At 53.0% G+C, this 26636-nt stretch overlaps 1 protein-coding gene across 1 annotated transcript in view; it reads right to left on the minus strand.

Moving 5' to 3' along the window:
• The window catches only part of RASSF5 (Ras association domain family member 5), a 62831-nt gene extending 44187 nt beyond the window's left edge, over positions 1–18644 (minus strand). The window contains exon 1 of the mRNA XM_037015202.2: positions 18127–18644. Coding sequence (XP_036871097.2) covers positions 18127–18583 — 457 coding nt within the window. The 5' untranslated portion in view covers positions 18584–18644. The remainder of the gene's footprint in view (positions 1–18126) is intronic.
• Positions 18645–26636: the final 7992 nt, after the last annotated feature.

The raw sequence follows: 26636 nt of genomic DNA on the forward strand, positions 1-26636 counted from the left end.
AAATCACAGGAGGGCTCCTTCTGCAAGGAGAGAGCTGGGAGCGGGATGGAGGGCAGGCTCGTAGGGCCCACTCTTAGCACCCAGGCTGCCTGAGTTTCCCAGCTGCCCAAACAAAGGACCAGGAAGCAGGCGGCTTAAACTGAGATGTATTGTCTCACAGTTCTGCAGGCTGGAAGTCTGAAACCAAGCTGGCGGGGGCAGACTCCCTCTGACACTCAGAGTGGGAGTCCTTCTTACCCCTTCCTGGCTTCTGATGGTTTGCAGACAATCTTTGGCACCCTTGGCTAGTGGGCACACAACGCCAGCCTCGGCCTTCATCTTTACACGGCCTTTTCCCTGTGTCTGCGTCTTCACATGGTCATCCTCTTACAGGCACACCTGTCACTCTGGATTAGGGGACCACCTTGCTCTAATATGGCCTCCTCTGAACTAGTAATATTGGCAACGACCCTATTTACAAATCAGGTCCCATTCTGCAATACTGGGGGTTAGGATTTCAACATCCTGTTGGTGGGGGAGACACAATTGAACCCATAGTACCAAACCTGCTCCATCGGGGAACCCAGAGCCCTCAGGCCCAAAGAGATGGGGTTTTCTAACAGACACCATCCCAGCGATCAGCAGCAGACTGGCCGAGGAGGAGGCCAGGGCCACTTGCCTACCTCCACCAGCCCTCCTTCTGGCCTTCACCATCCCTGAAGGCTGCCACAAAAGTCACCACCTTGAACAAGGGAGTCAGGCTCAGAGGCCAGGGCTGCCTCTGCCCAAATGAACGGCGTTCCTTCTCCACTTGAGCCCGGGGAAGGGAGCCAAGCGCACAGGACTCCCTGTGCTGGGAGACTGTTTTCCCCACGTGCAGAAGCTACACATTTCTCCTTAATCCCCAGGGGTGCCCCAGTTAGCTCCTGCCCTAGCTGTCAAATGCGCGCGCGCGCGCACACACACACACACACACACACACGCACGCACGCACGCACGCACGCACGCACACGATCTGCTGCAAAACCCAAGTGGCTAATTTGTCTGAACTAGAGGCATTCTGCTGATAAGGAATCTCGGGCCCTTCCGGCCTAGGGTTGTGTGCAAGATCCTGAAATAACACGGAGCTCTCCACTTAACTCTCCCCGTGTGCAGCTGGGGCTGAGGCATGGGGTGTGGGCAAGGCAGGCACCCAGGACACGGAGCTGCTTTGCAGGGAGCCCAAAGGCTTCCCCTGTGGTCCCTCCCAGGCCAGCGAAGGCTTCTCACCCTGCGTGGCCGAAGCCACTTCTCAGGCCTGAGGGGAAACACCACAGCCTCTGAATCCAGGAGCCCTTCTCTGGAAACTCCAGGTCTTCGAAGGTCAGCCTCAGACCAACCTTACCATCTCCCCTGCTCACTCAGGGACAGGCCGGTACTATAATAAACAGAAAAAGAGTGGACTTGGAGGAAGGTCTGGCCTTAGGTCACCACTCAACTAGCTCCATGACGTTGGGAAATCTACTGAACTTTTCTGAGCACTAATTTCCTCAGCTCTAAAATGGGAATCTTAGCCAGCTTGCAGGGCTGCATGAAGACTAAGTAGGGTCCCCGATGCAGAGCCCTGCACAGGAGGCCTGAACACAGAGGCCCTCGGTTCATGGTCCAGCCCCATACCCGCTCCCACCAGTACCCCGCCAGGCCAGTTCCTTCCCCCACCGCTGGGCTCCTCACCAACCTCACCCATCCAGTCATTTCCAAAGCAAGCCCACAAATCACATTTAGTTCGAAAATAATTTTGCTCTCAGGCACTACAGAGATATCTGAAAAACAAACAAAAAAAGTGCATTGGGAAAGTATAGTGTTTCAAAAGGTTTTATAAAGCAGAAGCAAGGCTTGTCCTTGTCCTCCCAGTGGGGACAGTCCTCAGGCTTGGGGTCCCTGTCAGAGAGGCCACGCTTCCTGCACTAGGGGATGCTCCACTCGAGGCTCTGGGCTAGACCAGCTTTGGCAGCTCAGAGACCACCTGGCGAGCCTGACCCCTAGCAAGGGAAGTCCCCGGTCTCAGCCCCCAGCAGAGGGGAGACACCAGGTGTCCGTGGACCCTGGTGAGCGGTAGCCCTCCTCCACCCTGTAGATACCTGGGGAGGGGCAGAATGTGGCCTCCAGCGTCACACAGATCAGGGTTTGAACTGGAGCTCTGCTTCTGATTGGGTATGAGATGCTTGGACTTTTTACTTCATTTATTTAGGTATTCTCAATTTTTCTAATTAATCAGAATTAATTTAGCCTCAATTACCCCATTTGCAAAATGGAAGTAATATCTTCCTTGCTACATTGTAGAGAGAATGTATGTAAAGCAGGCCATAGTGCTTGGCACATAGTAGATGCTCAGTAAATGGGAGCTATCTTTTTCAGCATCATGGGACTCCCAAGGGTGGGTTCCTAGCTTCCTATTGACTCAGTACCTGATGCAGCTTAAACAGTTCTCAATTTTTGTGTCCACTTCCAAGGTACAAGGTAAGAGGAATCATGCACCTTTCCTGCTCATCTAAGCTCCCCCTCTCTGCTCCTTCCTCCCTCCTGCCCTGCCCTCTGATACACCTGGGGGAGTGGGGACACTAGATGTGCCGGAGGGTGGGAAGGCAGATGGATTTGCCAAGCTTGGAGGTCTGCAGCAATTGCCCAAATCAATACAATCCATACGTTTTTCATACTCTCGGCTACATTTCTAGTGAGGCTGGAGCAGGGAGTGGAAATTCACCACTCCTGGGTCAGCAGCCAGCTCAGAATATCTGGAGCTTTATGTTTCCAGGAAGTCACCTTAACTCCAGCCCTCCTGAGACCATACACTGTAGTTCCTTGTTTCTGAAGACAGGCCACCCCTGAGGGCACTCAGTGCCTCACACCCCAGACTCCAGGGTCTGGTGGTATACAACTGCTCCCCCCCCATCAAAACACACACAGTGTGTCAGAAAGCAAGCCAGGAAGCCAACAGGAAGCATGGATGCAGTGGTAGAGGAATGACCTACAAGCCAGCCCCAGGTCTTGGGTCAGAGATCACCGGCGCCTCCCTTGGACAGGCAAAGTGGGCAGCCGAATGCACTGGGGCTGGTGCCCCTGTGAAGAGCCAAGAGATGCGTCTGAACCTGTTCAGGTCTGGCCCAGAGCTGCGTAGGAGATGCTTGGACAATTTACTTAACCTTAGTAAAATACAGAATTAATTTAGCCTCACTTTCCTCATCTCCAGAATGGAAGTGATAATATCTTCCGTGCCAGGAGATTTGTTGGCAAAATGAAAGAGAATGTATGGAAAGCAGAACACAGTGCTTTCATAAAACAGGGCTAGATGGGCGGGTTTTCTGGGGGGCAGGCTCCCCGAGGTCAAGAAGCTGAGCAGAGAAAGTGCCTGAGGGGTGGGGTAGTGCTGGGGAACTTTGGTTGAACTGTGGCCATGAGGCCACCCCGCCCTCTCCCAAAATGACTGTCGTTCTGTGTGGCAGGGCTGGGTGGGGTGGGCACGTGCAGCTTCACGTGACCCTTTCACACTGAAGCGAAAGGCAAAGCGTCCTGCTCCGTGGGTGCTCAGGGGCCAAGGATATTAAAATTCTCTCTGGCCCTTGGTCCCTGAATCTAATGTATCAGTTGTTATTCCCCCAGTCTGGCTTCTTGGTGGCCCCATTTCCAGGCAGGCCAGATGTGTCCCCTGCACCCTCTTCCCAAACGTACCCGACTGGCCTGGCAGACATTGGGCTCCTGGGCTGGCCTGCAGAGGCGCAATCCTGCCCCTCGTGGGTGGGTGTGGGTGGTGTGTTGTTGGGTGTGCCTCTTGGGCAGGCCCTTTACTCATCTGTCACCAACACAGCCGCACATTCCCAGGTTAGAAGCACGAACAAAAGGAAGGTTCTGTGGCGAGGCCAGGCAGGGTGTGTTGGCTGGGGATGTTTGGGGGCAGGGGCAGGCGGAGGGAAGAAGGGCAGGACAGTTCACAAGTTCAGACAGACGTCTCAGGAAGTAAGGGTAGTGGCAGGAAGTGCCCATCCTGTGCCCCGTGAGGCAGGGGATGCGGCCTGACCCCTGCCTACATTTCCCTCAGGGTCTGTTCCAGGCCACTTGGCTCTTTGGGGGTGCTATACCCTGAAGCATGCCCCACACCTTCTTCTGTGCATATGTGTATGTAAGTTTAAAATAATAAACAAATTTGAGTCATTTTTAACAATTCATGCTTCAACCTTAGAGAGTGTTAACTGAGCCCCTGCTAGGACCACGCTAAGGACTCTCCCTCGTGTCTCTTCTGCCCCCATCCCGATTTTTACGACATTATTTACAATTCCCATGTTTATAACATTTACAACCTACTGTAACCATAAATCTCGCAGTTGTCCAAAATTAACTCTACTTTTAGATTGAGTCAGTCTTTATAACAAAACTACTTTTAATTTTAATAAATCTTTTGACTGGCCTTTTTTTTTATTTCTTTGACATATCTTCTTGTATAGTAACTTCAGCATATATAGTTTTTAAACTACTAATTAAATTGCACACACACATTAACATAATAGGAATACAGTTACATAACCAAAGCAGACCTATAATTACCATCCATCTCCAGTGAAACCAAGAAAACCAGTTAGGCACCTTAGGCATTTGTGGAAACTTATCTATGATATGGTGGATATTGTTTTGGCTGGGTTTTTTGCTATTCTATTTTTATGTTTCCCAGTGATGCTTTAAGCACCTGAAAGACATGCACCCCTATTTTATTGGACTTAATGTACTGTGGCCCTGTGACCTCACGTGGTACAGTATATTGATGACAATGACGTTCAGAAGCAGATGTAGACAGAGAAGATAGAAGTGGGCGAGTCTCCAGGCCCTCAGCACGATAGTCAGGGGGCATCTCTGAGACTCCCCCTCTTTGGCCAATAATGGTAAGAGGCAATTGAGTTTGGACAAATGCATAAGTGAATTGTTTCCGGTGGGGCCACAAGGTGGGAAAGCCATATGAACCTCATTCCTCATGTGCAAGTATCTACAGGAGATTTGTCATCTGGACCCTCTGACACCATATCCAGAAAGGTCCTAGTTGTATTTAGGGTGTGGCTTATCCAGATAGAAGTGCAACGACATGGCACAATTTTTGGACTGAGGCAATTAAAGTATGTGTGCTTATCAGGACACATGTCCTCAGAGGCACAGAGAGAGCATTCAGCCTTTCTGTACAGTGGTGCCTCCTGTACTTCCACATCTACCTAGTTATCAGTCAGTTTTCCATGTGTGCATGCATGCATTCATTCAACGTGCACTTATTGAGGGCCTCCTAAGCCAAGCACCATTCTAAAGGACAGCTAGTTATAGCCAAAGACTTTCTGCAGTAGGAACAAGTATATGAAAGGACTATATATATATACGTATTTTTTTTCCAATACAGATATATCCTATTTTGACTGTCACCATGGGGGGAAAAAGTCGTATTGCCAGGGCACCTTAGGAAAAGAAAAAATACTTTGAAACATTGTAGACAGTTGTGTTTAAAGGAATTTCACAAATAGTAACAAGCCCAGGGGATCTGAAGCCAGCAAGGAGCTGCCAGATGCCCTGGCGACTTCAGGCTGCCCAGGAGGGGCCCCACCTCCTCTAGCCATGTGTCACTCTGCTCTGGGTGTAACAGAGACAAAACAGGTGCGCCCCCCCTAGCCCCCAATGGGGCTTGGGTTCCTCTGCACCCGTCCCTGGGCCCCTGGAAGACACATGGAGGAGCCTGTGTGGCTGCCAGAGAAAGGACAAGGCCTGTAGTAATGAGGTCCAGAAACACGGTGAGGAGCTTGAAGGCTTTTTGTTTCTGTTTTGCTTTTGTTTTATTGTTTTTACAGTAGACACCATCTCTGAGAGGGCAAGGGGTGGCCTAGCCTCATGCTAACCTTGAGCTTATTTTTGGTAGTGTCCCACAGACCCAAAGATAAGAACAGCTAAACAGGTTTGCAAGAAGCTCTGCCTGGGCATCTGCAGACTGGGTGCAGGTCTGGGTTTGCACACAGGCACATGTGCACTTGTATGCCTGGTCAGAGCACCAGGAGGCCAGAAGGAGGCAGCTTTAGGCCTGAACGGGGCGACCAAGCTGCTGCAGCCCAGCTGGCTTTTCCACATCTGCTTTGGTATCACTTGCATTCAAAGGGCCGACTACCACCCAGCTGGGGAAAAAGAAACTTTTTGCAGTGAGAAGAAAATTAAATAGATGACATCTGAGGCCCACTCCACAGGAGACACACAAATGCTGCTTTACAGTCATATCCCTGTCGCGAGGACCATCAGAGACTGCTGGAGAGACCCAGGCCATTTCCCTCTGACTTCCAGGCAGCCTTTTAAGATGACATGCTTGCTTGTCAACATGCTTGCTTAGCTCCCAATGATGCCCGGTGGGCTAATCTAGCCTTGCCTGTTAATAAAGTGGTGTGGTAACCTCAATGATAGGGATTTTTCTAAAAAATGCATTTAGTTTCATGCCCCTCCTCCACTTCTGCCTGGCCAACCTTCAAATCTTTCTCAATGAGATACAGGCAGCTACCCTGCCCCAGGTGCGATGGAAGAACAGGCGGCTCTGTGGGGGGATTGCACAGATGACCTACTGGGAGCTCTAAATAAAGCAGCTGCCAGTGAGTGGCCTGCTATGTGACAAAATCGTGTCAACTGGTGTCCATCCGATGTCATGTTTAATTCCTATAACACCAGCCTGAGGCTGGGATTCTTTCCTCATTGTACATGGGGTAAAATGGAGGCTCAGAGCGGTCAAGCTGTACGAGGAAGGCCCTTAGCCAGGAATCCAAGATCCAGACCCAAATCAGCTTGGCTTCAAGCCTGTTTTCTTAAATGCCACACTATAGATTGCTCACGGGGCCCTGCAAGTAAGATGAGCTACTCTAGAAGTCCACAGTCTGCGATCTTCTGCTCCCGTCATCTCTGAGCACCCCGTCTTGCCACTCCGGCTCCGATCAATCAGGGCCAAATGCTAACATAGGTTAGCCAGGCATGTCCTGTTTGCAATACAGTATCTGCCCTGACCTTACTGCTTGATTGATTTTCTTAAATCTATAACTCCTGGGGCTGAATAGCGAAGGAACAACGAAATGATCTCTTAAATAATTCCTAAGTGTAGGGATTGGGGAGGAGGGGGAAGGATGGATACAGACATGAGTGAGCATTTAAATTGAGTAGCTCAGTCCCCAGCTGTCTTGTCAGTGAGGGTCTCGATATGTATTAGGCTGTTGATGAGGATAAATTATTCAGGCGGACTAAAGAGAATTTGTCTCCAAATGGGGCTTACATCTAGTTGAATGAAAATTCCCACTTCTCAAGAGGTGAACCTTAATCAGTGAGTTATATGGTCTTTTAAACTCTGCTTTCATAAACTGAGCCCAGAAATGACTCTTCTATAAGTTCCACCCCTAACACCCAGTGTCGTGACCCAGCTAGATGTCCCCATTCCTGAATGTGAATGAGAACGGCACAGAGACAGACGGGGCAGGGGACCCCAAGGAAAGCCTACGTGCTCCCAAGATCCAGCCATCAAAGAGGAGCAGCTGAAGGGCAGTAAGATGAGTAGCATCTTGCTTTCTCACTCCCACTGTGCAGGGATCTGGAGGGAATAAATGACTGTAAAAGCAAACAACTACATGCTTTGAATCTTTAGCAGAAAAACACTGCAGAAATATAAGGTGCTGCAGGTCTCTCATGAGGCAACAGAAAGAATCCAAGACTGGCAGGCAGGTGCCTGAGATCCTGCTCCAGGTGCTGTCAACAACTTTGGCTGACCTCAGCTTCCTTGGTTTGAAAAAAGGGAGTAGAATGACCTAAGATTCTATGAAAATTTGAATTGCTACTGTCTCTCCTTCTTACCTTCCAGTCACCCCAGACTGCGCCATTATCCTTCCCCAGGCAAAGGCTGTTCTCACCCTAATTAGCGCCCAGGGAAGGAAACCACGGGCGGTCACTACCTTAGGCTGGGGCTCCCGTCCAGCTGTATCCTGCAGATTCCAGCCCACACAGCCTGCATGGCGGGCCCCACAGGCACCTCCACTAAAGCAGGTGGGAAGCCTCTGCCTAGGAAACTTCACTGCCCCCGGGTGCTTGGAAGTCTGACTCAGTGGCTTGGCAAGGTCTGGTGCCCCTCAGAGCTGTAAGGTGGGCAGAATGGAAAATGGTGACCATCCAAGACAGCCACGTGCCACCAGCTCAGGAACGCAGATTAAGATGATGCTTTGCCCTAAATCTCAGCCAAGAAAAGTCTGTTAAAACCCACAGCCAACATGGGCTTCTGAAACGGGCTGACATGTCCTTTCAGGCTGCTGTTCCGCTTAAACCTGGCTGGAGGGCAGCACCAGAGCTTTGGGGCCTGGGGCTTTCAGGGCCCAGGGCAGGGGCTGAGCTCAGCATCAAATACCAGGCTGCCAGAAGCCTCCTGGGCTCCCTTCCCCAAGAGGAGGGCTGGTGGTAGGGAAGCAAGCAGCCGCGGAACGCGCCCAGCTGGAGGGGCTGGGACCTACCTCGAGCCAGCTGGGCCTCCTGGCGGAACCTCCACAGAGCCTGGAGCTTCTCTGATCCAGAGCGGCCCTTGGGGAGCCTGCTAAAGAGCCGCTGGAGCAGGGCAGTGACCGTCCCGAAGCAGGCAGCTGCCGCCTCCTCATCCCGGCCCTCAGTCATCCCGTACAGAGACCAATAGCCGCTCTCTAGCCTCGCATCAGGATTGGAGTGACCAGTGGGGGCATCACCCTCCCTGGGGAGGACTCTGGGCCTCGTGTGGCTGGGGCTTTGCTCAAAGCTGCGCAGCCTCGCTGCCCTTCCAGAGGAAGTCACAGGCACCCAGGACCTCCGCCCGGCCCCAGCGCAGCCTGACGGATGCCTTCCCCTTTCCAGCAAGGTTCTCTCCCCTCCACCTCCCCCAGCGGAAAACTTTCTATTCCTGGGGCTTTTAGCTTGATAAGATAAAAACTCCCCCACCAAAGAGGCTGCAGGGAAGAGCCTGCCGTGAGCCTCATTTCTCAGCAGTGCCTGTGAGTCTGAAAATCAATGTCTCCAAAGTTCCACCAGACAGCAGAAGTGGTCGGTCACCTCACGCCGCACGCCAGCCCAGGGGCGCGGTAATGCATGTCACTGCGGATGACAGATTAACAATGCTTCACCAGCTGCAAGGGCTCCTGAAGGGCCCCGCTAATTCACATCCTCCCGCGCTAAGCCCCAGCTGGGGAAGCAGCCCATAAGGAGGCAGTATTGCAGTAAGAGAGGGCAGACCATTCATCCGAGAGCAGATACCTGAGCAGAGAAGAGGTGACAGGCAAAAGAGAGAAGAAAGAGAAAAGAAGAAAAGAAGAGTCTTTCATTAAAAAGGCAGAAACGTTCTCTTGCCCTTAAACGGTGCTCACAGGGCATCCCCTCTGCTCTGACCCCCTGGGAGCAACTAAGTCCCAGTGGGGAAGTTCCCAGAGGCCCTGCCACCCAGACCAGGGCGGGCAAGTGGCTTCAGACAGACAGCAAAGTCTCCCAGGAAAGCCACCGGAAACAGTGCAGTGCCTGCCCCCAAGCTGCCCTAAGAGTCCAGAATTCATCTGTCAACCAGAAATAGGGGCCAGTTTCAGACTAAGGAAGGACACTTGTTCTTTAACCAGAGGGAACGTGCCCAGAGGATGCGGGCGTGCGCAGTGGTGAAGGTGCATATGTCCACATCTGTGCTCCGGTCACCTAGTGTTAGGTCCAGGAGCCGCGCTCATGAGTGCAGGCGTGAGCGTGGTTACTCCTTGTGCAACAGCCAGCCGACTCCACGTCTTTGTGCTGTGGCTTGTCCCCAGGTCACAGAGAACGCTGAATGAAATCCCATCCCAAGGGCCATGTCCTCAGGCCCACTTAGAGAAGAAGATGTTGGTAGAGCAAATCTAAGCTGTACTCTGATCCTCCAGACAGGCCCCCCATCATCTGCTTTGTGGGAAACCTGGCCAGGAGCTCCCCACTTTAGGTCATCCCTCGCTATCGGAGGCCTCAGTGCTTGGAGCAGTAACAACAAAACTTGTCTGTAGGCTAGACCATAGAAGCACATTGTGTGTAAGTCATTCAAGAAATTAAGTCATTAAGAAATGCCCCTAAATGTCACCCCTGCTCAGGCATGGACACTGGTTCTTTCTCCTTCATGCTTTCTCAGGGACACTGGGCTGCCACCAGCCTTTTCTGTGGTCCTCTGGTTTACCCAGCAACCTCTGGGTCATGAGTCCAGGTCCTGAACTGACACTAGGGGCCATGAAGCAAGGGTTGGAAGCCAGGCTTCCTTGACCCACAGAGACTTGATCCTTGCACATGAGACCTCCAAGAGGGTCTAGGAACTCCTGCTGGCTGAACACAGGCAAGGATGGCGTTCCCAATCCCACCCTCAGGGCAGAGAACATGCACACGTGCTGGGGGAAATTTTAAATATGAGTCATGTGTATTGGGGGAAAATCCCTCCCAAATGCCCCATCTGGGCTCAAGGATATCCCGACCTCACTTCCCCTTCCTCCTCATTACAGAGCTATTCTTTGACAGCTTAAGCGACTGGGGAGGCTGGCAGGAAAGAACTTGCAGAAACTGGAGATGGGGCTTTGGGGAGGCTGTAGTGTCTCCCCTCCAGAACCTTTGAAAACTGGGTAGATTTTCTATTGTTTGGCTGGTTCAGGAGCACTATCTAGAGGTAGGGAATGCATGCAATGACCTTTTGCAGCCCCCAACATCTAAGCATTGACAGAATGACTTCCAAGCCAAAGAGGGAATCCAGCCAAGGCCCAAAATAATGTTAAGAGCCTTCCAATGCATTCTCACCATGAAACACCTTATTTGTATAAAGGTTTCTCCAGACTGCTTTTGAAAACAGTCCTCACTAGAATAGACATCTATGTACTCACTGTATGTTCAACCCTTCCTCTCAAAACTCTCAAGTTACAGTCTGTTGTCTCATTTAAATAGTAAGGCATCTCTGAAGGTTTAAAAAAATTTTTTTTAAATACTTTCCTTAGTTGCAGAAAGGACAGAATTGTTTCAACAGAAACCACAAAACTTCTAGCATCCATTTAACTGGGATGGAAAAAAACAGCTTCCTCCAAGCCAGCAAGGAAAGTAAGCGATGATACCCAAACGTGAATCTTACTTGGAGAGACATAGGAAGTCTGAGATGGGGTGGGAGTCGGGGCTCTCCCCAGGTTTGCTATTTCCCAGAGATAGAGCCAGAGGTCCATTATGCGCATCTCAGTTTATTTTCCAGGCCTATCCAACTCTCCTTCCACCCTAACTGTCCCCTCTGAGACTTAAGTTGATTTGACTTTGGTTCCTAGTTAGCCCCACATCATGAACTCTGACCTTGGGTCACAGCAAGGAGGAGGCATGGAATAGGAAAAGCCCCCCCTACTGCATTTCCACACCCACCCCTTTTACACACCTAACACTAATGCAGTGGGGTGTGTGGGAGAGACACATTTGTTCCTTTTATCTTGAGATTCAGGAGAAGTTCACCTTTAGTTTAAAGACCTTGGGATTTACATGTGCTGAAAATTATTCAGAAATGAAAGGCTGAAAGCAGGCTTAAGTGCAGCTAATTCACAATCGTCCAGGCCCTAATGCTCTGGCTTGCACATGGCTTACCCACCCCTTGGCTCACCCTCCTCTTTGAATGGACATTTCAGCATTCATCGGTAGAAGCGAGGCGGATGAATGAGGCAGCCCATCTAACTTGTATGTTGGATGACATTGGCTCATAAAGGAAAATGCTCTGTTGGGTTCTGGTACTGGTTTTGCTACTACTGATGTGGGTCATCCTAGAGAAGTCATTTGAATTCCTGAATGCGGTTTCCTCACCTGTGAAATGGCCTGGATTCAACTAGCCCCGCCTACCGCCTAAGCCACTGTACAAGAAGATGCTTTAGCTCCAGCCAGGTCATCTCTTAAAGTTCCCTCTGCTCCCACAATTTCTCGACCATCCGCAATGCTTCGTGCTCCACATAAATACTCCCCTTCTAGCAGGCCTAAAACATCAATTTGTATCTTTAGCAAACACAATGATACTTCTTTCCTAGATCCAGCGTCCAGTAGAAACAAAACATAAAAAGCTTAGAAAAAATTGCAAAGAGAATCACTCTTTCTTTAGGCCTCACTCCTTCCATGAGCCTGCATTCTGGTTTCCTAAAGGTCCCTGCAAGCCGAGTTCATCATTTTCTAGCCGTCCTAGCCAATCGCCATTGCAGATGTCTGGGTAAGATCTGCCCCTCCCTGGAACTGTTTGTTCAAGAAACAGGGAGAGGGGGCAGGAGGTGGCGCACAGGCCTTCCGCTGCAAAGTAAACATGATGCAGCCCCACCGTGGTCACAGGTGAGTGACATGCCAGTCCACCTGCCCACCCACCCAGCGGCACACGGGAATGAACAGGTGAGACTTGCCAACACCACCCTTCTTACAAAGTCAGCACAATGTCAGCTTGCGCTTTTTGCCCTGATGCCCCCAGTGGGGCCAGGGCAGTAGGTGTGGGTGGGAAAACCCTGAAGAAAATCTGGGACGCGCTACAGCAACCTAGGGTCACCAGACCCCTCAGCCAGGACAGGCATTCTCCTGTGAGAGGCTGTGCACATGGCCACCATGCCAGGAAGGACCTCGGCTGCCCCTCCTGCTGCCTTTCCAAAAAGGTCAAAGAAAGAACCAAATACGAGAGCCTTCCCTATGGGTGCATCTCTCTTTCTCTACAGGCAAGCTAGAACAGGCCCCTGATGAACTTGTCGGCCACTTTGGCCAAAGTCCACACCACAGAGGGCTCTTGGGGCCCAGAGGCTGTGTCCGTGTCTCCTCAGCGTGGTGCGTGGGGTTCCTGAGAGAACACCCAAATATCATGTCTGAGTTGAGATAGTCTTGACCTTGGGCTGGGGCTCCCCAAGACCACTCCCAGCACTGATTCCATTCCCCTTCAACCAGTGCTCCCGGGAAAGGGAGGCTGCAGCCCCGCCGGACGTCCCCACCTTGGCCTCCTCGCTCTTTCCCCAAAACCAAAAGCTGGCTCAGCTCCCCTCCCAAGCCCGAGATCCGGCCTTGAACATGAGGACTGAAGCTTGCCAAAACTCTTGGAAAAAAACTGAAAGTGACTAAATGCACAACTATCTCCCTTGTCAGGGCTAGCCTTTCCAGCGTCAGCTGCCACCAGCACTTCCCAACCGAGCCTGGGCAGAGCAGACGGAGCCCTGGGGAGGAGGCTGTCTGGGGAGGCAGAAAGCATCCCGCCCCCAGCAATGCTGGCCCTGCAGATGAGGTGGGGAGACCCAGGAGCTGCTTGCTGACTGAGGCCTGGGCGGGGGGAGTAGGGGAATGTCCCACACGCATGCTTTGCCCACCCACAAAATGCTCACGTGGTCTTCCTAGGAATGCCAACAGGAAGGGCCTCCCATGAGGCCAGAGGTGTGTTTACAGCCTCCTCACCAGCCCTAATAGTGCCCTAGGCAGGGCAGGAGCGATGAGCATCTCCTTCCATGGGGAAATTGAGGAATGAAGAGTGGGTGTGGGGAGCCAGAGAGCAGCCCGTGGGAAAGGACTCGGGGGCTGCCTCTGACAGAGAGGTGCTGGGCATGGCCCGAAGGGGGAATGGCTTGGCAGCCCTAGAGGCCCCAAGGCCACCCATTAGCCCCACCTGAGTGGCTCGAGCCTTACCCTGTGCCAGCCAGGTGGACAGTGGACAGGCAGCTCCTCCCCGCCGTGTGAGTCCTCGGCAGAAGCCTCCCTGTGTTCTGACCTCATGAGGTTATCCCAGGGATGAGTGCGGCAGGGGCATGAGGTCACTTTGGGCTCATTCGTCCTGTGCTCATTCTGAGTGAGGCAGGGCCTGGCGTGACCTCGGCTGCTCCCCCTGAGCCTCTGGCCCCTGCCCTGCACATACATGGCCCACATGAGAGCCAGGTCTCTGAGGTCACCGGCCAGGCCAGGCAGGGCCCATGGGCTGGGCTGAGGGCTGCCTGCTCCCTGTCCCCTGGGCCTTCCTGCCAGGCTTGCCACAGGCTGATTCATGGATAAACTCGGGGAGGAGAGGATCCCCGACCAACCCTCAGTGCTGAGAGGACGCGTCAATTCACTTCCGCCTGATAAGTCCACAGGAGCAGCAGGCGAACACACACATTCATTACCAAGTCTAATTAGGCCAGCAGACAAGTGGCATTAATCATTTTTGACTGTACCTGGGATTCAAGCCCCCCTTGCTACATAATCAGGAAATTTCATGCTCTGATGAATAGGGGGGCAATTAAGCCTGCATTCAATCTTTTCACTTTCATCTGTTGAGGACAGGAAGCAGGGAGGAGAGGAAACAGGACACAGCTTGTGGCCCTCCCAAGGCCTCCCTCAAAGCGTTCTGGGTCCTCTCCTTGTCCCCACAAACACACACACACACCCCACTAGGACATTCAACAGGAAGACCCCAGTTAGAGCCACAGAGAGCCACGCTGGGGAGGGATTAGAGGCAGGGCACTCCACGATCCTTAACGACCCAGTGTTCACTTCAGTGCTTAGTTTTCCTAATCTCCAAAGCCAAACCTGAGCCTGAATCAATAAAAATACTTCAGGCCACACACTTCAGTGCTGCTGGGAGTGGAGGGGGGACTGGACAGATAAAATACCTTCCAAGGGCTCAAGGTACCTGGGTCTGCACAGGGACACTCAAAGGCTCTCCTACAAAGAACCCATGACAGGGGACAGTTGGGCAGGATCCCATGGCTGTCCCAGGGGTGGCTCTAGTCTGTGCAGAGAGGTGGGTTGAGCCCATGAGTGTAGTGACAACACAGGGCTGGGAAGGCTGGACAAGCGGCCTGTGGACAATACCAGCCTCTCTCACCAATGAAGTCCCCCATTCCCACACTGAGGGCCCCGTGGCTAATGCCTCCGCCTCACACCATAACTGTGTCCATTACAAGAGGGGGAGGCCAGCGCGCTGAGCGCCAGGGCCCCAGCCATGTAACACTACTCTGCCCAGTGCCCCCTCAGGAGCCGACTCCAGGAGCAGACACACACTCCCCAGCACGGCACAAGGTATGTCTCCGCATCCCTCCCTGAATGTGGTGTTGGGACTTAGGTTCCCCATTTTCCAGACCTTTCCCTGGTCCAGGATGGCTTACGCATCCGTTCAAAATGAGAAGAAAGGTAAAAAGTCAGCTCTATGTGCTTTCTACCAAAGAAACAGTCCAGGAACATTCCCTGAGGCCAAAGCCAGAGGGCAGCTGGTGAGTTTCCCAGGTTGGTTGCTGTTAGCCATTCCCTCCTGGAAGGCTTGAACTGGATTCTCACCTGCCCCTACTGCAAAACTCACAGGTGCATTCACATAATTTCACTTTCATTCTCTGGCTCTCTCAATCCCCTCTGGATTTCCTTCTTTAATCCTGGAAATTAATAGTAACTCTGAACCTTCTTGTTGGCAAATCCAGCATTAACCAGAGCTCACTTATAGACCTGGAAGCAGGGGTAAGCTTAAGCCAGAGAAGTTTCACTAATAAGGCAGGCAGTGAGACGACAGTTTCTAAAAACATCCCTTATTAAAAGTCCCACCCAGTGTCAGCCTCCTGCTCAGACAGATACCCACTGCCCTTCTGCTTGCTTCCAAGAGCAGGAAGATTTAACAATAAAAGCAAGCCAGCACCTTCATCAACCACTACTTACCGAGACTGCTCTGTGCCTGGCACTTTGCAAGGGGGCAAGTGATACAAAGACAAAGCAGCAATGCTTGGTGACCTGTAAGCCGCCGGCATTCTGTGAGGACACTCCTTGGCCACAGCAGGCAAGAGTGGCATTTCTAGAGAACAATTAATACCCATGCTTCCTGGGATGCTCACGCACTTGCTTCCCCATTTAGCTCATCAACCAGGCAGAGGTGGGAAACCATTCATTGCTTGGGAAGGGGCTCCTAAGAGGTGTCACGAGCCCAGATAAATTGTTCCAGCTGTTGGATGGGACGGGCTGATAATAACATTCACATTGTATTAAATGCTCAGGTTGCATTTTGCCAGGCACTTTTCTAGGTGCTTTACATACATAAATTCATTGAGTTCTCACATTAACATGATGAAGCTTATGTTATTACCCATTTTTTAAAACAAGGAAGCCAACACAGATGTCCAGGGTCACACAGGCTAAGTGGCAGAGTTAGGATTCAAACCCAGATCTTCCGTTCCCAGTCTGCTCTCTTAATCACAGCACAGTACTGCCTTTTAGATGGCATATTTCTGACTCTTGTTACCAAAACAAAGATAAAACCAACCAACCCTGCCAGGGAATTAGACCTTCAAGTTAAAGACGCTTGGTGAGTTTGGCCTACTGTGTCTCTACCTGCCAGCCCTTGTTTGCTCATCAGAATGTTTCTCAACTGTTCCCATCCAGCCACAGGCCCAACAATTGGTTAAATATTAATAATGGCAAACAGAGACTCCTCTCCGTAGCCCCTTGATTCCAACTCTGTCCCTCTTTGGTGTTCAGACATTCCTGGTTGGTATTCAACCACCAGGTCCCACACAAAGTCAGAGGAACTGCCCATGCACCTGGGTCTCCCTGCACTGGAAACTATTTATAAACTAATCAAAAGAAATAAACCTAACCTGAAATGAGCATAAATTCATTTAATCATGGAGGATCATGCATTTATACATACAAACACACACAAATGCACTATTATCCCTAACCCCTTCCCAAATCATAAAACTATGTGCAAAATGTTCAACAGCTGATATAGTCCCTGAATGTCTTGGTACAAACTAGAATGCCAATGAAGCGGATCTCCCTGGAGTCCAACACAAGAAAATCCCCCTGCAATGAGGCTACAGACTTGGTGGATGAAATAAACGTCCCCAGAACCGTTGACAGGGCAAACGCTGCCTACACATCCACGGGCAAGTTGCACTAGACTCATGTGTCAGGTCAGGGGGGCTCACCAAGTGACAGCAGCTGTCCACCCACAACGCAGACCTCCATTCCTTTTGCTCTTTCCTTTCGGATTAGCACCTGAACTGTGACTTCTAGTGGTGGGGGAGCGGCACTCACTATGCCCTCCTCCACTCTTCTCCTTCTGCTTGACCCTGGCTCGGAGTCTGAGCTGTCCTGAACCAAGCCAGCTGCAGCGGGAGGCACAGTGCACAGCCTCGGCGGCGGGCTGCAGGGATGGGCAAGGTTGCTGCTGTCCGATGCTGCAGCCGCATGGGAGCCGCGGGGCTGCTGGCGTGGGGGAAGGGCCTCTGCTGACAGACGCAGACCACAAGCCATTCCCAGAGATGCTTCTAGAGCTTCATCCATTGTCTATGCCCTCTGCTTCAGATATTTAAAATATCTGTACACACACCCTCAGAGACTCTAAATTTGTTTAGAAAATCTACAGCCTGGGTGCCCAGTGTTTTGTAGTCAGACTTTGAGAAGAGCCTGGCTCAGGAGGCTTGGAGGGGCCTGAGAGCTCTGGTGAGGAGGGTATTACCCCAGCAGGGAGGTGGGTAATTTTGTCAGGACGACTGGCCCAGTAAGTTAAGAAGAGGAGGAGGCGGAGGGCAGCCAAACATTAGGGCAGAATCCAAAGGTTTGAGGGGTCAGAGGTGGTAGGCAGGAGGGCGCACCTCAGGCTCTAGGCAGCCACATAGTCGGTTTCCATCCTAAGCCTAACCAGGTCTGCTCTTGTCCTAACAGGTCGCCCTGAAGAAATGTACCACAGGGGAGCACGTACCATGGGCCTGTACCACAGGTGGAGAAGCGCGCTGTTTTGCCATTAACCCTAATAAGTCAAATGGTCACCTCAATACCTGCCTCACAACCCACGGTCAAGATGACCTTGCGGCTGCAGCGATCACCCCCAACGTGTGTGTGTGTGTGTGTGTGTGTGTGTGTGTGTGTGTGCGCGCGCGCGCGCGTCAGCGGAGGGCGAGGGGCGCACCTGTCAGGGGACCAGGCATTTGTTAAATCCCGCATACCCACACCTGGGCAGTGGACAGTCCCTACATGATCCTGGTAGGGCGCTAAGGAACAGAGACTTTCCAGAGCTACCTCCCTTGGCTGACATCGAGAGGGGCCATGCCCCCTCTCCGCCTCCCCAGCCCCCTCCCCCCTCGCAGCTCCTCGCCGAGGACTGCGATCCTCCCGCGCCCCCTGCCCTGCCCTCTCACTCACTAGCGCAGCGCAGCGCCCGCCGCAGCACCTCCCGTCCGCACAGATCGCACCAGCCGCGGCCGCTCCGCAGCGCCGATTCAGTGAAGCAGTGCCCCTCGCCTCGCTCCGTCGGGACGCGCGGATCCTGCGGCTGCTCGAAGATGCTCCGCACGTCTCGGGGCCGGGGCGCTCCGGGGCGCCGCCGCAGTCGCTGCTGCAGACCGGGCCGGAGAGGGCGAGCGGTTCGGGAGGCTCGCGGCTGGGGCTCTAGGTCCCCCCGGGCAGCCCTCCGGGCGCCGCGCCCCTCGTGCGCCCCGGGCGCAGAGGAGCAGGGCGCAGGGGCGCAGCGGCGCGAGGAGCGGCCGGGGGGCGGGGGCGGCGGCTCCGGGCCGCTCAGGCTCTGCAGGTAGAGCGGCGGTTCTGGGTCCAAGAGGAGCCGGTACGGGCGCTGCCCGATGGCCGGGGACGCCATGGCCATGCCCGGCTAGCGGCGGCGCGCCTCCCGAGCCTGCCTCGAGAGAAGGGCGGCCCCAGCCGAGCGCGCTTTTAAAGGGACCGCAGCCAGCGGGGCGGGGCGGGGGCGGGGAGACTGAGGAGGCAGGAAGGAGCCCCCGAGGGACCCGCCGAGCGGCTGGGCGGGCGGTGGGGGCGCTGCAGCGAGTGTAGACCTACGGGCGTCTTCAGGAAGCCGACTTGGTACCTGCGGCAGCTGGAGGGTTCCGGCTGGGGAAGGCTCTCTCCAGCACAAGGCAGCAGAGGCATTCCTGCAGGGCTCGCCTGCCCTCAGCCCTGCCTCCTGCCCTCGCCCGTCTCTTCCCCCAACACCAGAGCCCCCCGCCCCCCACCTGCACCCCTGCACGCCCAGGCGAGGAGCAGTGAAGAACCAGCTGGGGATGCGTCTAAGGAGAGGCCACAGGCTAGGGCCCCGCCCGCCGCCCCCCCGGGAGCCCAGCCCTGCCGAGGTCGGGAATGTCCGCTCGCGCTCGCGCTCCCGCAGCGGCGTGCGGTCCAGTGACGCGGAGGGACGCGCGGAAGGGACGCTTCCCACGCCGACCGCAGGGAGCCGCCTACGCGGCCGGCAAGGCTGTCCGCGGGCCACTTTCACTCTTGGTGGCTTTCCCCTCTCCCAGCAGCCCTGCCCGGTAGGACGCTCCTTTCCTGGAAGACTAGGGTTACGGTGATCCTGGGCCCTGATTGTGAGACCGCTCCAGCCCCCCCACGGGTTGGGAGGGCTTTTCGGCCAAGTCAGACCCTCTTCCTTCCCACAGCTACTCTAGTGATTACCGTGGAAGCACCAGACATCCGTGGCCCCCGAAAGCCTTCCTCTGTATCCAGTATGACAGCTCACCTGGGGACCCCAAAAGATCCCTTTTCCACTAGCACCAGGAAGGCTTCATAACCTTCCCACAACCCTGGAGTTGAATGCTCTGCTCTCACTCTTGTGAAAGCCTTAATAATTTTGGAACAAAGCGCCCGACATTTCGTGTTTTGCACTGGGTCCCACACATTATGTAGCGGGCCCCGATCCTCTCTCACAGGTGGGGAGATGGGACTGCTGGGTCTCTGAACCTGTGTGCCCTGTCACGACCAGCTGTGTGACCCTTGGCCGCCTCCAGCCTGTAAACTGGTCTGGAAATGGGGAGACAGATGCTTTGGGGATCTTCTCCAGTTCCCCGCACTGACTCAGCGCTCACTGCCTGCCCTCTTAAAACTTGGGGTTCCGTTTGGTTGATTTAGCAGAAGTCACCAGGCGTCAACTTTGGGAATAGTCTACGTTCTTTGAGACCTCAGAAACTCTACCTTTTCTCCCAGGCCAGAGGTGGGTCTCCCCCTAGAGTCTCCCAGGGGAATCTTCACTTTTGCTTTTTGTTTTCCCCTTGAACTTTTTAGGTAATTCCTAAAATTTCAAGAGTCTAGTGGCTAGGGAAGTTCCCAGCCTGCATTGTTCCATGGCTTTTCCCTCACGGTGGTGGTGATCATCTGCATTTGTAGTAGAGGCTGTGTAGCTGGATCCCTGGGTCTTACCAGAGGCCGGACCATCCCACCTCAGGAGGTTGTTTCTGGGTGGACGGGAAGAATGACCCACTGCTACAAGGCAGAAGGAGTTGATAGGTCAGGCTGTGAGCCCTGAACCATCCCGTCTGCTCCCCTCCTCCACCTTCCCTCTCCCCTGTCCGAACCTTGCTTTCTCTACATCAGTGGCCTTCAAACTTTGGCAGGCATCACAGTCACCTGGAGGGCTTGTTAAATCACAGAGTACTGGGCTCACTCTGAGAGTTTCTGAATCAGTCTTTCTGGGGCTGGGGTTTGAGACTGTGCATTTTTAGTAAGATCCCAGGCATGTTGATGGTGCTGCTCCAAGGACCCCACTGCTCTGGATCTAGGGTGCTGATAAGAGAACGGGGGCCTCTCTGTTCTTTTTTCCACAGGGTGGGTACAGTTCAGTGGGACATGACTGAGAACAACGCAATGGGAGGCTATTCCTGGATGCTTTCTGCTGAATGTTTAAAAAGAAAAGAACAATTTGCCTTTGTGCTCTCTTATTTCCATCTCTCCTACTTTCTCTGCAAGCGGTTCACTTGGGGTTGTTGCAGAAACCTGTATTGCATGTAATTTTTTTTTGTACCCACCCTCTGTTATTCACCCTTCTCCCTGGATTTGAGACTCACTGGCAGGAGATCACTCCCTTCCCAGGAGGGCAGTGGGCTGGGTGGGGTCCAGGGCATGGTCCCAGCGTGAACTCTGGGTGACAGCTTGGTGTGGCAAGAAGGAGTCTGGCAAAGAGTACATCACTGGAAGGCCAGTTTTATAATGCCATTTGTGAAATAATTGCCAACAATCACCATCTCTGTCCTCTATGCCCCCTCCCCTCAGGCCCCCAAGTGGCAGCCCAGCCAGGATTTCCTAGGTAGAGAGGCTCATGAGATGGGCATCTCTTCTGGCCCTGGGAAGATGAACTCTCTGAGACATCATGAAATAATCATGCAGTAAACTCCTTCCCAGTCGTCTGAGCTGTGCAGAAAAATGCCCTGGTTTTGTTTTCTTGTTGTAGTTCTAATTGGAAGGAATGGTGGGGCTGCTCTCAGCGCTGCAGGGAGAGGGAGACTGGGCAGGGCCAGGGCTCTACATCAGGCTTCTGGGATGGGAATAGAGATGAAAAAGGGAGATAGCATAACTTCATGTAACCAATCCAAAAAGTTTATCAAGTTTACCTTAAGGTTCATCTCCCTGAACCAAAAAACTGAGGTCAGGAGAAGTAGTTGCCTTCCCTGAAACTCCAACAGGAGGCTCCCCGTCTGGGACTTGTCTCCTCTGGTGCCACCTTTCCCAGCCCAGTGCCTTCTTCCCTGAAAGAGCACTCTCTCTCACCACACACACACACACACACACACACACACACACACACACACACACACACACACACTAAACTCTAGTCTCACTGTAGGGTTAGGATAATGCCTGGGATAGTGTCTGATGCTTCAACTTAACAATCGTTTGGATCATCTTTGGTCATGCAGGCTACAGGAGTCAGACTACAGCATCTGCTGAGACACCTGTACTGGGAGATTTTCCCCCACGTCAACAGATCCTCTCCGCTCGCTGCCATTGACTCTTTCTGTGTGTGACTCATTCCCAGAAGAGTGGGTGTGCTGTTTTTATTTTTGACCAAGGGGAAGGATTATGACAGTGACCTTGAGCGTGTGGCCAGTGCATGAGGTTACTTCGGAGGCGGTCCCAGAGCGTGTTGGTTCCTCCATTGAGTGAGTGGTTTCAAGACGGTCCTGCAACCCCCTGCTGAGCTTCCTAGTAGGAAGGAAAAGGGAAGGACAGAATGTCACCTGACTTTCTGAAGGGGAAGTTTTTAGTTTTGTTTGGCTTTGAAGCATTTGAAGTTGCCTGAAATCCCCAAAGCATTTAGGCATCTCCCAGCGTTTCTGACAGTACAATTATCTACATAGAATCACTGGGCCGGTCAGGACGGGCTAGGATACACTTAAGTAATAAACAACCCCAAATCTCAGCACCTTTACCAGACTTCTTTCTCACTCGTACAACATGCGCTTTACCCATTAGCAGGGAGACTCTGTTCATCAAAGCTACTCAGGAACCCAGGAACCCAGGCCGACGGAGCAGCCACCAATCCAGCATCGCCACTCACCATGCCACAGGGAAACCGAGAGCCTAGGGGATCCTGCCTCAGCCTTTAGAAGCTCCAGTCACTTTCATGCACAGCCCATAGGCCAGCTCATCCTGCACAAAGGCAGCAAGAAGTGCATGTCTGCTCAGAAAGGGAAAACACTAGGAGTATTTGGCAAACAGCACTCATGACCACTAGAGTCTTCCAGGGCACAGAGCAGCTGCTCATTTAACTAGTAATTATCTAATAGCCACTATATAGAAGGTGCTGCTCTGGCCACGAAAGGTGCAACAGTGAATCAGACATGTTCCTGCAGCTTCTGTTTTAGTGGGAGAGCCAGATAATGAGCATACAAACATTAAATGGAATATAATGTCAGGTCATAACGATGACAGAAAACAAAATAGGAAGGGGACAGAGAGTGACAGAGGCCACTATTATACTGGGTGATCAGGAAAGACCTCTCTGAGGAGCAGACATTTCAACACAGACCTGAATGGAAGGAGCCTTTCGTCCACCTGAGCCTGGGTGGTTCAGGCTGTGGGACCAGCAGGCACAGTGACCCTCAGACCTTGCCAATCCTGGTGAAGTTGCATTTGTTCCAAATGTGCATTCCCAGGCCCCACCTCCAGAGATCAGTTCAGTCTGAGATCAGCCTGTATCTTCTAAGGGAATTTGGTTAATGGGATTCACAGGCCACACTTTGAAAATGGGAGCATAGACATTTGAGGGCAAATGCTCTTATTCTGGTTAACTGCAGGATTATAGCTCTCTGCACTGTTGTGTGCAGAGTTCAGCCCCCAGAGGAAGTGGCTGTTGTTTTCAACTGTGTAATGGGGGTCAGTGATACTTACCATTGTCAGAGGGAAGCAGGGACAGTGACACAACATCAGGGGATTAAAATGTCTGTGAGAGTCCCTCTAAAGTGCTATATGTTATTCATATTTATTCAAGAAATAGGCATTGAATACCTACTATGTGGTGGACACTTTTGGCTTGAATGACTTCAACTTTATGACAACTCTGAAAGGCTGGCATTCCTGTTTTACAGATGAGAAAACTGAGTTTCAGAGAAGTTGTGTGACTGGCCTCAAAAGGTGTCACAGACTGGACTCAAAGCCATGATTTTGCCTTTGCCCAAACTAGCTGGTGTGGTAAAAGGGCAGTGTTTAAAAATCTCTGATCTCACTTTGTAGTAACAGTTAAAAGATTCAGCAAAATCTTCCCCCCTTTTTCTTTCCTTTCAGAACCCTGTTCAGCTCTTAAGGCCTATTCCAAATCCCAGGTTCTCCACAGAGCCACCCAGATCTAAGCATTGCTCTTCCTTCCGGGCTCCCACAAGCTGCTGTGTCTCCCATATTCACGTCATCCTAACATGGGCCACAATTAACTTTTTACATCTTTGTCTTCCTCACTGGGGTCTTGTTGGTCTTTCTCATCGCACCATGCAGGGCTAATGAGCAGGACTCATTGAGGGTTTAAAGACATGAACTCAGCTGTCAGCTCCCAACTTATATCTGATCCAGGGCTTCTCTCTTAACATCCCTTCGAGCCATGATCCCCGTACCCAGGGAGGGAAGCTGAAGGAATCGGCTGGCCCAGGGAGAAGAGAATGCACCCAAAGGCCTGCTGGGGCTGGGCAGAAGTGGGGGTGATGTTGTGAATTCCATTTAAGACTTGTGTGCATCCTCCGAAGATGCTGGTCACTGGGTGGATTTCCTACCTCTAGGGGATAGCGGCTGGTCAGGGGCGAGGGCTGGTAGGGCACCAGCCCCACTTCAGGGCCACAGGTTTTCTTCATGTCACCAAACGGCAGTGCGTCCACGAGGGTCATCCAGGTCCTCGACAGTGCTTGGGAAGAAGAGGGGCAAACCAGTGTAGGGAAGTGAGCAGGGGTGTGAGGGCTCCAGAACAGTGCCACCGTGGATGGGGGAGGGGATTGTCTCCGAGCACCTTAGAGGCACCTCATGTGTCTGCATCTCATTTATGGACTTTTTCCATCCCATTCCACACTGCCTGGCATGTGATAAGACTGGCCTGTGTGTGTGCGTTTCTTCTTCCCATGTTGGAAAAACTCAGATATTCCAGGCGAATTTGTCAGCAACTTTTTTCCCTCAGCCAGAGGGGAGGCTCCGAGCCACAGCCGCTCACATTCCAGCCCCAAGCCAGCGCTGAGCCTGTGGCTGTGGCAGGAAGCCGTGACCAGGGCCGGGACAGACCAGCGTGAGCGGAGTGGCCTGGACCTCCCAGGCTATCTCTGCTTCCACCGTGGACACACACACACACACACACACACACGCACGGTCTGGGGCTTGCTCCTCTCTCTTCTGCTCCTCTTTCTTTCTCCCTTTTCCTCTCCATGCTCTTTGTCTCTCCCTTTCTCTGCATCCCTCCCTCCTTCTCTGGTGAAGGGTGGAGGGAGAGGGTCCAACTGCTTCAAGTGGCTGCTGCAATTCTGAATTTCCAAGAAAAAGAAACTAAGCCACTTCAGGTCATCCTGGCCCATTCCTCACCTCCTCCTGCTGGGGCTGCCTGGTTAAGGATCCCTAGTGAGAGGAAAGGAAAAGGGGCCAGGAACTCCCCAGCCACCTTTACAAAGTCACTGAGGCAGTTTGGACATGAACCCAACCAACTAGCTGCTGCGATCCTGGGGGAAGCCCCCAGAAAGCAAACGGTGGGTCCAGTAGGGGTGGTCAGGCCACTGTGGAGATCCACCGCCCTCTAGACTGGTTTCCCTGGCCTCAGCTGTTGGGGGCAAGGGGGGCGCCCAGTCCCGTGTATCACCCACCACCCGGTTGCCTCTGCAGGACATTTGCAAGCTCTGCCTCTGTGTTCTCAACCTTTAGCTTGGGTACTTGTCACCAGGAAGCTCCTCAGCAGTGCAGGCTCCTGGCCACACCTCACCAATTGGCATCTGAAGGTGGGCGGGGTCCCGGGCCCTGTATTTTGAACCAGGACCCTGGCCTATAAAGAAGAAACCTGCATAGATTCTGAGAGAGACACAGCTCACAGCCCTGCAGCACCACGCCCACGCCAGGCCCTTCGGAGCCGACCTGCATCTTTCCAGTTAGGCTCCCTTTTAACTTGAGCCTGCCTGTTTAAGGCGATGCTCACGGTGATTCGGGGTGCCAGTGGGTTCTCCCCAGGTATCTGGGATTGATCTGAGTCTCCGATTGAGCCTGTCCGGGATGAGAGTTCCTGTTTCTCCACCCACACTGCACTGAGGCTTCACAGCCAATAGAGGAGAGCGTGGGGAGGGTGTACAGAGAGTGGGCATTGTATTTCAGGCACGTTGTGGGACTATCTGACCTATTCCCACCCATAACTCCTCCATTTGACAAGTGAGGAAACTGAGGCACAGTGTTTCAACCCACCCTTCACACAGGCACCAAAGAGCCAGATCTCTGAAATACCGGCTGGACTTGATCTAAAACTTGTTCCTGGTGCAAAGCCCAAGTTCCCTCGTGCGGCCTGCGGGGACCTTTGAGGACAGGCCCCTCCCTTTCTTCAGCTCTGACTCCTCACTTCAACTCGCTCTCCAGGGACACAGACTCGTGCCGTTCCTGCCATGCCTGGGCTGCTGCTCTTCCCACCACCAGGGATGCCTCCCGTGCCTTCCTTGCCAGGTAACCCCGCTCACCTGCCAACTCCCCACCCAGAGTCGACGCTGTCCAAGGCCCTGCTCCGCACCCTCCCAAGCTGACCTAAGCACCCCCACCCCGTGACGACAGTGACGTAATACTATGCTGGAACTAAGTGTTCCCATCCCAGCACCCTCCGCCTGATACTCAAATGCCTTCCCCGTGGAGGTGGGCTCCTCATCTCAGCCGCAGTGTAGTGTGCATGCTGGCAGAGGCCCGGCGTGCCTGCTCACGTCTGCGGAACTGAACATGCCCTTCACGTTAAGTGTTACCTTAGGATCACTGCAGAGAGCGGACTGGGAAGCTTAAGAGGTTATCAGACACCCGAGGATCTTAAAAGGTTCTTCTGCTCATGGCCTTGGTCCAGTTCCTCACTCCCTACTGAGATGGACTCAGAAGCTCTGCAGGACTTGAGGTGAGAGCTGGCAGCCATGCCAGTGTCTCTGCCCAGCACAGGGACAAGCAAGCCTTTGAGGAGGTTCCCTGTGTGCTTTCCCCATTAGGTCATTCATCCTGGATCATATCATCCCCCAAAAATCTGCACTTGGCCTGCAGGGATCCCCTGGCTCTGGTACTGGGCCCCACCAAGCACGTGGGGCCCAGCAGCAGCCGCAGCTGCCAGGGAAAGCCCACAGCGGGACTTCCCTGAAGGGCCACTGCAGGGCCAGAGTCAGCCTAGACTTCATGCAGAGTGGACTAGAGGTGGCCCGGGGGTGCTCAGGTAGCAGCTGGCTCCAGGGACCCCAGAGTCT

This window comes from Manis javanica, chromosome 11 (assembly GCF_040802235.1).
Source record: "Manis javanica isolate MJ-LG chromosome 11, MJ_LKY, whole genome shotgun sequence".
NCBI lineage: Eukaryota > Metazoa > Chordata > Mammalia > Pholidota > Manidae > Manis > Manis javanica.